The sequence below is a fragment of the Sciurus carolinensis genome, chromosome 15, assembly GCF_902686445.1.
Source record: "Sciurus carolinensis chromosome 15, mSciCar1.2, whole genome shotgun sequence".
In the NCBI taxonomy this organism is placed as follows: domain Eukaryota; kingdom Metazoa; phylum Chordata; class Mammalia; order Rodentia; family Sciuridae; genus Sciurus; species Sciurus carolinensis.
The window spans coordinates 6,652,564-6,667,192 of NC_062227.1; the positions used below are offsets into that span (position 1 = coordinate 6,652,564).

At 36.0% G+C, this 14,629-nt stretch overlaps 1 protein-coding gene across 6 annotated transcripts in view; it reads right to left on the bottom strand.

The window, feature by feature from the left end:
* Positions 1 to 14,629, bottom strand: part of Znf782 (zinc finger protein 782) — a 32,502-nt gene that overhangs the window by 17,006 nt on the left and 867 nt on the right. For 2 of the 6 annotated variants that reach the window (XM_047526760.1, XM_047526757.1), the window contains exons 2-4: positions 14,243 to 14,328; positions 12,955 to 13,012; positions 11,191 to 11,317 (exon numbers count right to left, since the gene is read on the bottom strand). In XM_047526760.1, coding sequence (XP_047382716.1) covers positions 11,191 to 11,317; positions 12,955 to 12,969 — 142 coding nt within the window. In that variant the 5' untranslated portion in view covers positions 12,970 to 13,012; positions 14,243 to 14,328. Of the gene's footprint in view, positions 1 to 11,190; positions 11,343 to 12,954; positions 13,013 to 14,242; positions 14,444 to 14,629 lie in introns of all 6 variants that reach the window. The other 4 variants (XM_047526758.1, XM_047526761.1, XM_047526759.1 and 1 more) reach the window with 4 other exon arrangements.

The following is a 14,629-nucleotide window of genomic DNA, read 5'->3' on the forward strand; positions in this document are numbered from 1 at the left end:
TACTTGCTCTACTCTCCTGATCTCCCTTTGACTATTATTTTTCATTTGGTATATTATAATTATATACATAAAGGCAGGATTCATTGTGGTATATTCACACATGGACTTAACATAATTTGGTAGATTTTATTCCCCAGTACTTCCCATTGCTCTTTCCTACTTCTTCCCTCTCAAACCCCTTCTTCTATGGGTCTCCTTTCTATTTTTCTGACATTCCCTTTTTGTTCCTTTTCTTTCCCCTCTCTTTAGCTTCTACCTATGAGAGAAAACATCTGACTCTTGACTTTCTGAGTCTGGCTTATTTCACTTACCATGATATTCTCCAGCTCCATCCACTTATCAGCAAATACTATAACTTCACTCTTTATGGCTGAGTGAAACTCAATTATGTATATATACCACATTTCCTTTACCCATTCATCTGCTGACAGACACCTTGGCTGGCTCCCTAACTTGGTTATGGTGAGGTGAGCTGCTATAAACATTCCTATGTATGTATCACTTTGTTTTTTTTATTATTATTTTTTTGGTACTGGGGATTGAACCCAGGGTCACTTAGCTGCTCAGCCACATCCTCTGCCCTTTCCTACATTTTAGGGTCTTGCTGAGTTGCTTAGGTCCTCACTAAGTTGCTGAGTCTGGCTTTGAACTTGTAATCCTCCTGCTTCAGCCTCCCAAGCCACTGGGATTACAGGCATGCACACCTGTGCCTGGCTGTATGTATCACTTTAATATGCCAATTTTACTTCTTCTGGATAAATGCCAAGAAGAGGGACCGCTGGACCATATGGTGGTTCCCGCTTTCTCTTCTTTTAAATGGCATTTTACACAAACCCATTTGATCTCCTCTCATGCTGCATCACTAAACTTCTTGAAAATCTGGTGTTTGCTGTAGATGCTTAATCTATGACCCCCTTGGAATAACAACAGAACTATACTGAGCCACATATAATGTAAGCACCTTTATGACCTGTAGCTCTTTCTATCCTGTGGAACTGCTGCCATTCACTTATCTGTCTACTATAATCAATCATCCAATACATTGTAACTGCTATTCTTATTTTTATTTGTATCCTGGAATTTTAGGTATTATGTTAGAAAGCTCTGGATTTTGTTTATCTTTTGCTTTAGGAAGAGTCTGGCTTATTTTTCATACAATGGTAGCTGGAGAGAAAATACTGCCTCTTATTTCCTGGGGAGGTTTGGAATCCAGGTTCTCTATCTGATCTCCACTGACATGTGAGAATGCTATGGTTTGAATACTGGTCCCCTTCAAAATTCTTGTTGAAATTTAATTCCAACTATAACATATTTAATTGTGAGACCTACCATAATAAAAGAGTGAGTTCAGCTTCCTTCTCCCTTGTGCCCTCTCTGTGCTTCCACTTCATGCCGTGTGATGATGCAGTTAGGAAACCCTTGCTAGACGCTGGCATCATGATGCTGGACTTACAAGAGTACAGAACTATGAGTGATAAATTTCTGTTTGTCATGAATTACCCAGTCTACAGTATTCTGTTACAGCAGAACAAAACAGAGGAGCAAAACTAGTGCCAGAGGAATGGGGTGTTTCTATAACAAATACTTGCAGGTGGCTTTGGAATTGGTAATGGTAGGGGCTGAACAGTTTTGAAGTGCATGCTGGGAAAAGCCTTTATTGTCATGAATGAACCATTAAGGGAAATTCTGGCGAGGGCTCAGAAAATGAGAGTTACAGGGAGTCTAAAACTTTTTTTTTTTTTTTTTTTTTTTTTTGGTACCAGGGATACTCAATCACTGAGCCACATCCCCAGTCCTTTTTTAAAAAAAACATTTTTATTTACCAACAGGGTCTCACTAGGTTGCTGAAGCTGAATATGAACTTGTGATCCTCCTGCCTCAGCCTCCAGAGCCCCAGGAATTCCAAGGATGCGCCACCACACCCAGCAACCTCAAACTTCTCAGAGGTGACTTCAGTAGTCGCAGTCACTACGTTAATAGAATTATGGATGATAAAGGCAATTCTGATGAGGTCTAAGATGGAAATAAGAATAAGTATTAGAAATGGGAGAAAAGGCCAACCTTATTATAAAGTGGCAAAGAACTTGGCTAAACTGTGCCCATGCTGAGTGTTTTCACTTTATTTAAGAGCAATAAATCAGGCTATCTGGCTCTTGCTGACATTGTGGCTACACAGTCTTCCTGCTTATTCAGTTTGTCGAATATTTGGACTGTTGGTATCCTACTACTCTGACAAACAATGCTCACTGAAAAATCTTATGTGTATAACATTTTGTGTTTGTGCATTATCGCTAGTGATTAGGTAGTTGGGAAAAAAGTAATGCATATATAATTTTTTTTAGTGGCAAAAATTACATTCCTTAAAGGCAGATTTGATTATGTTACTCTTTTACTTAAAACCATCATGGGCTACTTACTATAAAGAGAAAACTAATCACTCTTAGCTGAATTTTAGCAGACCTTTAAAGAACAAGTACCAATACTCCTCAAATTATTCCATGAAAAGAAAGGAATACTTCCAAATTCATTCTATAAAGCCATAATCATATTCATACCAAAACCAGATAAGGATGCATAAAAATGAACTTACATGCAAAAATACTTAATAAAATACTAGCGAACCATGTTCAACTACATATTAAGAAGATTGTACAACAAAACCATGTTGGTTTTATTCCAGAGATGCAAGAATGGTTTAACACATACAAATCAATAAATGTAATTTATCACATAAATAGAATTAAGCACAAAAAAATCCCTTTAGTAATCTCAATAGATGCAGAGAAGGCCTTTGACAAAACGCAGCACCCATCCATTATAAAAACACTGAAAAAACTAGAGATAGAAGGAACCTATCTCAACATTATAAAGGTTACACATGAAAATCCCAAACCTAACCTCATAGTAAATGAGGAAAAACTGAAAGCATTTCCATTAAAATCTGGAAAACACAAGGATATCTACTCTTACCACTCCTATTTAATATAGTGCTAGAAATTCTAGTTAGAGTAATTAGGCTAGAGAAGGAAAAGTTTGTTATTTCACTGAAAAGCTTTTAATGTCATTAGCCTTTATCTTTTCACTTTCAAAGATTCTTATGTTTGGTCTTTTAATGTTGTCCTAGAGTTCTTATATTTTGATCATTTTATTTTTCTTTATTGCTGAGTGGTCAAGTTCATGTACCTTGTCTTCAAGTCCTGAAATTCTGTCTTCCATGTGGTCTAATCTATTGGTTTGACTTTCCACTGAATTTCATTTAATTCATTGTGTCTTTTACTTCCAGAAGTTTTGTTCATTTTTTCTTTTTTCCTGAATCTCTGTCTCTTCATTGAAAGGCCCTTTCAAATTCTGTATTTTCTCTCTTGATTATTCCTTAGGTCTGCACTGATTACTTTCACAATCAACTTTTCATATTCATTGTCTGGAACTTCCTCCATATCAGTATCTGTATTGGCAGGGATTGTAAATTTTGAAAGGGCTCTTGTTAGACTGCTTCCTCATGTTTTCTTAGGTCTTATTTTTGCACATCTGTTGAGATGTATTCCTCTTTTTTGGGGGGGTCCTTTAGTGAGTAGTTAACTTTTTTTTTTCTTTTTCTTCTATATTTTTATTGGTAAATTATAGTTGTACATGATGATGAATGACATTTGTTGTTACAAAACGTACATGCACGCAATATAATAATATAATTTTGCCAGTATCATCTGCAGCACTCCCCCAACCCCAACCTCCCAACCTCTGGTCCCTTTTCTCTACTCAACTCCCTTTGACTTTTATGAGATCCCTGCCTACCCTCATACCTTTCTTTTCCTTCTTCCTCTCTAGTTTCCCCACAAGAGAAAAAAAATACAACCCTTGACTGTTTGAGTTTGGCTTCATAAAGCTCTCTGGTCTTATCCATTTTCCTGTAAATGACATAATTTCATTTTTCTTTCTTTTTTATTTTTTGCGAGCGAAGAAGCTATTTTATTTGGTGGTCAGAAAAATAAAACAACAATCAGTTTCCCACAATGGATGAATCATTTTTCTTTATGGTTGAATAAAACTCCACTGTGTATATATACCACATTTTCTGAATTTGTTCATCCATTGATGAATACCTAGGCTGGTTCTATAGTTTGACTACTATAAACATGGATATGCATGTAACACTATAGTATGAAGACTTTCATTCTTTAGGATAAACACCAAGAAGAGGTATAGGTGTGTAATATGATGGAAAATGATATTCCATGCAAATGGAGCCTGAGAGCAAGCAAGAGTAGTTACTCTCATATATAACAAGCATATCTCAGGCCAAAATTAACCAGAATAAAGAAGGTCACTTCATACTGGTAAAGGAAACGATTCAACTAGATATAATAATAGTGAATTTTTATGAACCCAAACACTGGGACATCTAATTACATTTTAAAAGACTCAGACAAACTCCACTACCAACACTGGGTGATTTCAAAACACCTCTCTCACTAACAGGTCAGCCAGACATAAGTTCAGTAAAGAATCTTCAGACATAAAAAATATTAAAAAATACAATGAACTAATAGATATCAATAGAATATTTCTTTCAACAATAGCCAATTCACTTTCTTTCTAGCTGCTCATAGACTATATTTTAGACTCCAATGCAAGTCTTGGCAAATACCAAAAAAATTGATATAATCCCTTCATCTTACCAAAAAAACTTAGAAATTACATAAGGATACAGAAACTGAACAATATACTTTCAAATGACAGATCACAGAAGAAATGACTGGTGACATTAAGAAATTCCTAGTCAAACATGAAACACTGTGTCCATCTACAACTAAAAAATATTTTTAAAAAAGTCAGAAAGATCACAATCTAAAGATACACTTGAAGGCTCTAAAAAACAAAAACAAACTAATTCCAAATCCAGAAGAAGGAAATAATTAAGATCAGAGCAAATATTGGTGAGAGAATAACCATTATAAATTATTTGGAAAATTTACATTGCAGTAAACTGAAAAATCTACAAGAAATGGATGAATTTCTGGACAAATATGACCTACCAAAAATATACCAGTGGATATTAAAAACCTAAACAAACTAGTAATAAGTGATGAGATTGAAGCAGTAATATGAAGCCTTCCAACAAAGAAAAGTCCAGGACCAAATGAATTCTTATTTATTTTTTAAAAAAAAATTTTTTTTTAGTTATAGATGGACATAACTTTATTTTATTTACTTATTTTCTATGTGGTACTGAGGATCAAACCCAGTGACTCACACCTGCTAGGCAAGTGCTCTACCACTGAGCCACAACCCTGGCCCCCAAATGGATTCTTAGCTGAATCCTCCCAGAGCTTTAACAAAGAACCAATGCCATTGCTCCTCAAAGTATTTCATAAAATAAAGTCAGGGGTGAGGACAACTCCAAATTCATTCCATGAAACCAGTATCACCAGACTGAACTAGATAAGGACATGTAGAGGAAAGAAAACTACAGAATAATAATCTAGATGAACACTGATGCAAAAATTCCAAATAAAATGTTAATAATCCATATTCAAAAATATCATTAAAAAATTTACATCATGATCAAGTTTATTTCACTCCAGACATGCAAAAATAGTTCAATATATGCAAATCAATAATGTAATTCAATGTAATAGAATTTGGATGCAAATCACATGATCACCTCAATAGACATAGAAAAAGCCTTTGACAAAATTCAGCACCCAATCATGATAAAAATTACAGAAGCTATGAATAGAAGGAACTTACCTTGACATCATAAAGGCTATTATTACAAACTCAAAGGCAAAAATCATCCTGTATGAGGAAAAAGAAATTCCTCTAAAATCAGGAACAAGACAAGAATATCCACTTACAACTCCTACCCAATCAAGTACTTGAAATTTTAACCAGAGTAATCAGGCAAGACAAAGGAACAAAAGGAATATAAATAGGAAAAGATAAGTCAAATTTTCACTGGTTGATGATGATATGAAATTATACTTAGAAGATCCACATAATGCCACAAGAAGATTTCTAGAGCTGATAAACAAATTCAGCAAAGTGACAGGATAGAAAATCAACATACGAAAATCAACAGCTCTTCTATATTCCAATAAGAATTTGCTGGAAAAAAAATCAGGAAAACAATTCTCCATTCACAATAGCCTCAAAAAAAAAAAAAAAAAAAAAACCACACCAAAAAAAACCCAAAAACCCAAAAACAAAAAACCTAGGAATAAATCTATACCAAGGAGGTATAAGACCCTACAATGAAAATTATAAAACAAGGAGGAAAGAAACTAAGAAGACATTAGAAAATGGAAAGACCTCCCATGTTCATGGGTAGGCAGAATTAATGTTAAAATGGCCATATTACCAAACACGGTCTACAGATTCAACATAATCACCAACAAAATACCAATGGCATTCTTCACAAAACTAGATAAAACAATCCTTCAATTCATATTGAAGAATAAAAGACTGAGAATAGCCAAAGCAATTCTGATTAACAAGAACAATATTGGAGGCATCACAATACCCTATCGCAAATTATACTACTATAGAGCTATATAGTGTAGTGACCAAAAGATCTGACAAAAACAATTTTAGAGGAGGAAAAGGTTATTTGGTGCTCACAGTTTTAGAGCCTCAGTCCATAGGTGGTAGACTCAATTTCTCAGGGCCTGAGGTGAAGCAGGACATCATGACAGAAGAGTGTGGTGGAGGACAGGATGCAAAGAGGTAGCTAGAGTTCCCCTCACCACGGACAAAACATAAACCCCCAAGGAACGCCCCCACTGACCCCCTCCTCCAGCCACACCCTACCTGCCTGCAGTTACCACCCAGTTCATCCTTACCAGGGAATTAATGCACTGATTAGGTCAAAACTCTAAACCCAATCACTTTACCTCTAAATTTTCTTTCATTATCTCACAAATGAGCTCTTGGGGGATACCTAATATCTAACCACAACATATGGTAATAGTAATTGCTTGGCATGGAATAAAAGGCACACAGACAAACTCAAAGATACAGGCATCTGATCCTAGACAATGGTGATAAAAACAAATACTGAGAAAAAAAGACAACTTTTTAATAAATGGTGCTGTAAGAACTGGATACTTACATGTAGAAGAATGAAATTAGATACCTACCTCTCACCCTGCACAAAAGTCAATTCCAACTTCGTAAAAGATCTAAGAACTAGATCACTGTGTCAGTCAGTCTTGTCACTGTGAGCAAGATAATTGACGAGAACAACTTAGAGGAAGAAAAGTTTATTCTTGGCTCACAGTTTGAAAGGTTCAGTCCATGGCTGGTCAATTTCACTGCTCTTGTTCTGTGGCGAGGCAGAACATCATGGTGGAAGGGTCTGGTGGAGGAAAGCTGTCAGCTCATAGCAGCCAGGAAGATGAAAGACAGAGAGGAGCCAAGAACAAAATATAATTCCCAAAGGCAAGCCCCCAGTAACTTACTTCCTCCAGCCATGCCCCACCTGCTTATGGTCACCCCAAAATAAGTAATCCTTTCAAATCATTAATCCATGAAATGGGTTAATCCACTGATGAGGTTATAGCTTTTGGAATCTAATCATTTCACCTCTGAACATTACCACATTGAACAACCCATAAAGCTTTGGGAGAGGGATTCCTCATATTCAAACCATAACAACCACAAACTGTGCAACTGCTAGAAGAAAACACAGGATCAACATTCCGACATAAAGGAACAGGCAACAACTTCCTCTATAGGACTCCTAAAGCTCAAGAAATAATATGGAGAATTAATAAATGGGATGGTATGAAATTAAAAAGCTTCTGCATGGCAAAGGGAACAATAAAAGACCTTGAATAGAGAGACTATAGACAGGCTTTGCCAGCTACTCTTCTGACAAAGGATTAACATACAGAAAGAACTCAAAAAACTTAACACCCTGAAAACCAAATAACCTAATTAATAAGTGGGCAAATAAACTTAACAGGTACTTCTCAAAGGAACTGTAAATGGTCAAAAAATACATGTTCAAAATCCTCAGCAACCAGGAACATGCAAATTGAACTACAATGAGATTTCATCACTTCAGATAGAATTGCAATAACCAAGAACACAATTAGTAATAAATGCTGACAAGGATATGGGGGAAAAGGAACATGGAGGGTCTTCAAAAGACTAGGAATGAAAGCACCATATAACCCACCTATCCCACTCCTTGTATTTACCCAAAAGATTAAAGTCAGCACTTTACAGCAACAGTTGTATACCCATGTTTACAGCAATGTAATTCACAACAGCTGAGTTATGGAACCAATCTCAGTGTCTATCAATGGATGAATGGATAAAGAAAATGTGGTATCTATATATGCAGTGGAGTTTTGCTCAGTAAAAAAGAATTAAATTGTGTCATCTGGAGGAAAAGGGATGGAACTGGAGAACTTCAAGCTACATGAAATAAGCCAGACTCAAAGTCAAGGTCATACGTTTTCTCTTAAATACTGAAACTAGAGAGAAAAAAAGAATAAAAAGGATCTCATAAAACTAGATGGGAGACCAGTAGAGTAAAGGAAGGAGATGAAAGAGAAATCAACCAAATTGTTATGAATATACCACCATAAATCCCACTACTGTGTATAATTACAATAAACCATTTTTTTTAAATCCACAAAGCTGGAGGTATCAGAATATTTGACCTCAAACATACTACAAAGCAGTAATGATCAAAACAGCATAAATCTGGCATAAAAACAGACATGTACACCAAGAAAACAATACAGAGCACCCAGGAATAGATTCATGCATCTGTAGCTAACTGATTTGCAACCAAGATGCCAAGACTACAAAACGGGCACAGGCCAAGTCTTCAATACGTGATGGAAAAACTGAATACTCAGTGCAAAAGATGAAACCAGACTTCTATCTCTCACCATAATATATAAATTAAGTCAAAAAGGATAAAGGACTTAAAACAAGACCTGAAACTTCAGAACTACTAAAAGAAAACAGAAGGAAAGCTTCATGACATTGAATTGAGCAGTGATTTTTGCTTAAAATACCCAAAGCAAAGGCAAAAAACCAGAAATAGGCAAATAGGATTATATCAAGCTAAAAAACTTCTGCACAGCAAAGAAAACAACAGAGTACAGAGACAACTACAGAATGTGATGAAATAGTTTTAAACTATACATCCCATAAAGGGTCAATAAATAAAATACGTAAGGAACTCCAACAACTCATCAAGGAAACAATTTAGAAATGGGCAAAGGGCTAGGGGTGTAGCTCAGTGGTAGAATGTTTGCCTAGCATCCAAGAGGACCTGGGTTTGATCCTCAGCAGTAAAAAACAAAAACAAAAACAAAATAAAACAACAAAAATGGGCAAAGAACCTAAATAAAAATTTCTCAAAAGAAGATATATAAGGATAACAGGTTTATGAAAAAATGCTCGACATCTTCAATCAGCAGGCAAATGCAAATTAAAACCTCATTATTTCACAACTGTTAGGACGGCTATTATTAAAAAGATAAACGATAACAAATGTTGGTGAGAATGTGGAGAAAAGGGAATCCTTGCATAGTATTAGTGGGAATGTAAATTAGTACATCTACTGTGTAAAACAGCATGAGTTTCATCAAAAAATTAAAAATAGAACTACACATGATCTAGCAAACCTGGGAATATATCCAAAGGAAACGAAATTCATATATTGAAGAGACATCTATACTCCCATGTTTATTACAACACTATTCACAATAACCAAGATATGAAATCAATGTCAGCATTCACCAAGAGATGAGTGGATGAAAAAAATGTGGTATATATACAGTGGAACACTATTAAGTTGGAAAAAGATGAAATCCTATCATTTGCAGCAACATGATGGATCTAGAAGAAATCATGCTAAGTGATTATTAAGTCAGGTGTAGAAAGACAAAGCACACATGGGCTCACTTACATACGGAATATAAGAAAGTCAATCTCACAGAAGTTGGGAGTATAATAAGTTACCAAAAGTCAGAGAAAGTGGGCAGGAAGATGAGGAGAAGGTGGTCAATGGGTACGAATTTTCAGCTAGATAGGAGGAATAAACTTTGGACTATGGCACAGTAAGATGAGTATAATTAATAATAATGTACTTTGAAATAGCTAGAAGAGAGGATTCTGAATGTTTCACTGCAAAGAAATGATTACTATTTGAGATGATAGATATGCTATCTTGATTTGATCACTACAGTGTGTGTACATACTAAAACATTACAGTGTACCTAAAACCTTGTGAGATTATCATCAATTACAAAATATTATTAAAGCTTTTTAAAAAAAATTATATGTAAAAAAATTTGAAAATGTTTTCTTAAAAAAGCAAGCCAAGGATGGAGAGAAAAAGTTTGCAAAACATTTATCTAATAAAGTTCTGAACTAAATAGTAAGAAAAATCCTCAAAAACTAAAAGCTAAAGTAAACAAAAAATGATGTGAAGATATGATCAAATCCTTCATTAGAGATTTATTCTGGATAAGAAATACATTTAAAAGGTTCAATCTTGTTGGTAAGTGAATACAAATTAAAATTAAACAAAATACAACCAGACACCACCCAGAATGGTTAAAAAATAATAAGACTTATCAAATGTTAGTAACTAAAAAATAGTAATAACAGCGATTATTATTCCATTATTATTTATACATACATATACATACACGTACGTATGAAAAGCAGCATAGCCAGTTTGAAAACATTTGGCAGTTTCTTGTAATGTTACGTATAAACTGACCAGAAGACCCAGCAAGTCTACTCCCAGATATGTACACAAGAAAAATGAGCACACATGTTGACGCAAAGATCTGTGTGTGAATGTTCATGGTGGGTTTATTCATAATAGACCAAAACTGGAAAAAAAAATCCATGTGTCTATCAACTGATAAAGGATAACTAATTGTGATACATGCACACAAAGAAGTATTTAACATAGAAACTGCTAATATTCAAGGGGCTATAAGGACTCACTTGGAGGCAACAGAAATTTTCGAAATCTTGATTTTGATGGTAGTAATCAACTGTATGCATTTTCCAAACTCAATGACCAGAACACTGAAAGGTGCTCAATATTATTTTCTGTCAAATACACCTTATCAACAGTGATTAGTATTTTAAAAGGAAAGAAAAGACAACAGAACTGCACTGTAGAGAGAGATGCGAGTAAGATCTGCTCACCCACGGAGACCAGGTGGCTGTAGTTTTCCAGCATCACCTCCCGGTACAGGGTCCTCTGAGCAGGGCCCATCTGCTGCCACTCCTCCTGGGAGAGTTCCACAGTCACATCCTTGAATGACACTGACGCCTGGAACAGCACACAGCTAATCAATCTAAGGGTTCAGAATCACGGACAGGAAAATATTTTTTATCCAAGACACTGTAGCTCATCACAGAGAGAACTAGGATCATATGATTACCTGTAGTAAATAATTTTAAGGAAATTTAATACCCATTAATGAGTTCTTAACATATTGAGAATGGGAGGATCTCCCTTAATTTGACAAATGGTATCTTTCAAAAAAACTCTACTCTACACTACCCTTTATAACTTAATATGGAAGACATTCCCCTGACATTCCAATGGGAATCTTGACTATTGGTACAAGGAAAGGAAAGGAAAAAAAAGGTATAAGGGTTAGAAAGGAAGAAATAAGGACAGGCTGTGGTGGTGCTCACCTGTAATCCCAGCAGCACCAACACCATTTTTTTAGAGGTGACATGGTAAGTTGGAAGGCTCACATTACTGGATTTCAAGACTTACTGCAAAGATACACTTATCAAGGCAGCAAATGATAAACACTGATCATCAGAAGAGAACAGAGTCCAGAAAAAGACTCATACATGTGTAGAGGTGCCAAGGCAATTCAAGGGAAAAGATACACTGCTTTCAACAAAGAGCGCTGTCAGATGGGTGTGCAAAGGCAGAGAGCACAAACAGGGCAAGGTTAGTGTTTATCTACTTCCATGACGCAAAGCACCCACAAAGACAGCACAAGTCGCTATGATCCTCATGTCCTAAAATTCTAGGTGCAGACTGGGCCAATTAGAGCATATTTTGTCACTTTTAATCAGCAACTTTAATGCTAAAATAATGTTTAAAGCTATTTGACATAGCAAAGGGAATAAAATCTCTGAAATTATAGAATACTATAAAAATTTCATGAAAATACATCTAAAATATAAATAAAATGAACAAATTTTCTATAAAAGTGTAAATAAGAAAAGCTACATTAATAAAAGTACCCATGTAGTATAGTCTTAAGATAATAAATCAATTAACAGACTAATAAGTCAGTTCAATATAAACTTCACACAAAAAGTCCTCATAAAGCCCAAATTTATAGGTGAATTTCACAAAATCTACGTATTACAATACTTTCTCATTATTCTAAATTAGAAAAGGAGTAGCAGGAAACTGCCCACTTTTATAAGATTATAATGATGATAACATAACTGGACAGGGAAACAAGAAAGTATGGTTCAATCTAATTTGTAAATATAGAAATAGAAGTTCTAGATAACTTAGAAAAGGATCTAAGAAACTACATAAGAACCAATTTACCACACTTATTAGCAACTAGGGTCTATATAGCAATTCAGGGTAATATCAGAAAATCCATTATGTTATTTGTAATATTTATAAAGGAAAAAGCAATAGCTTTTGTCCAACAGACATACAAAAGATATTCCAATATAATCTGACATCCATTCAGGATTTACATCAAGTCTAAGCAAGTTGGTTAGTGGAGGAAACCCACAGATCCCAACAAAGATTCTCTATCAAGAGCTAAGCACAAACCTCGGAGTTCATGGTAAAACTATATTTTCCATCAAGATTTAGTTGACCTATTTCTGTTTTCCTTTTTCCGTTTAACGCATAGACCCTCCTAAACCTCACAAATCAATTACATTACAAAGTGGGGGAATGAATAAAGAGCTCACCTGAAATGTACTCATCTTCTGAGGTTCCTAGGACAGTGTGGGAACCCTGAAGGCTCAGCTGAGAGAGAAACACAAGGACGAGGTCACAGGACTGCCTGCTTCACAGCTCCCAGATTCTCTTCCCCAGCTCTCACCAACCCCTTGGGGAGCAGCTCTAAAGGAGTATGTATGCCTTGAACTGAATTCAAAGGATCAGGACAGGTGGCACCCCTGTCCCGGGCAACTCTGAACGGATCACAGGCTCACACCCGCTGTTTTTTCTGAATGAATGTTAAATCTTCTAGATTGATTTAACAATAAAGCACATGTCCTTCTAGCTACAATAAAGAAATAAAAACAAAGGATTCTTTGAATTAAAGCATTTCAAAGGATCAAACACTATGCTTTCATTAAAATTAACTTAGCAGAAAATACTCCCTGTGCATCATTTATCTACTTTTTCTTAGTAGCACTATTTACCCCCTGATAGAGACCCTCCACAGAAAGCCTAGTTAAAAAATAAGGATTTTTACCAAAGGACGAATGATCTCGCTGATAAGCAGATGATGACACATAATGGGGGGTGGGAGGGGAGCAAGAATGGAGGAAGGAGGGACTGTATAGAGGGAAAAGAGGGATGGGGGGAAGGAAAAAATAACAGAATGAATCAAACACCATTACCCTATGTAAATGTATGATTATGCAAATGGTATGCTGTTACTCCATGTACAAACAGAAACAACATGTATCCCATTTGTTTACAATAAAAATAAATTTTAAAAAATAAGGATTTTCAACTGCTTGTTTTAAGTGGATGTATTTCTCTAAGGGCCCTTTTGATATGATGCTTTTGGTGACTTCTTCGTGAGTGAACTATACTCTTTTTTCCTCCTGCCTGTCACCAACTAGGTATCCTTTGGAAAGCCTTTCATATGCAGTGTTTTAAAATTTTCCAAGTCAGAAATAGTAACTTTGAAAACTCCTATATGTTTCATCATTCTGGGATTCTCTGAAACCAGGATAAACTCACTAGAGTCACACCCGGTGACAGACACATGTGACAGTAGCACAGCACTTGCAGAAGGGAGAACCAAGGGGCTGACCCTGTGTAGAAGAGCAGCTTAATGGAATTCCCACCTTTGACCTACTTATTCCTTACCTGCAGACTTCCCCTCAGAAGCCCCGAAATGAAGTGACCTTTTCTGGGCATCCCTGCCTCACCTTACTCTTCTCAAAGCTGGCCCAAACTTTCTACCGTCACAATCTGCAGGGGCTTCTGGAGGTGGCACTACCAGCAAGTCAGGCTCACCCTGGGCAGGAAGATCAGGAACTGCTTCTGACCATGCAAATCTAGGATCTGCTCCTTCTTGGGATCTTGTGTCTTGCTCTGAAGCTCTGGAGAAAGTTTAAGTCAGAGAGGTTTCTCTTCCAGGTAAAACTCTTGGGCACAAAGGGCCCCTACCTCCTACTTCACAAGGGCTACTTTGTTGCAAGAAGCTGAAACCTGGACCTGAAAACCAAATTTCACTTTAGAAGCAAAAACTTGAACGTTGGAATTAATGATGATATCAGAAGATATTAAGACACACAACTTGTCGGTGTAGAAGGGGCCAGGAACCTGTCTGATCCAAGGGATCTGAAGACACACCAGTAATTCCAGAATACATTTAACACATGGTAAGATTCCATCTGCATT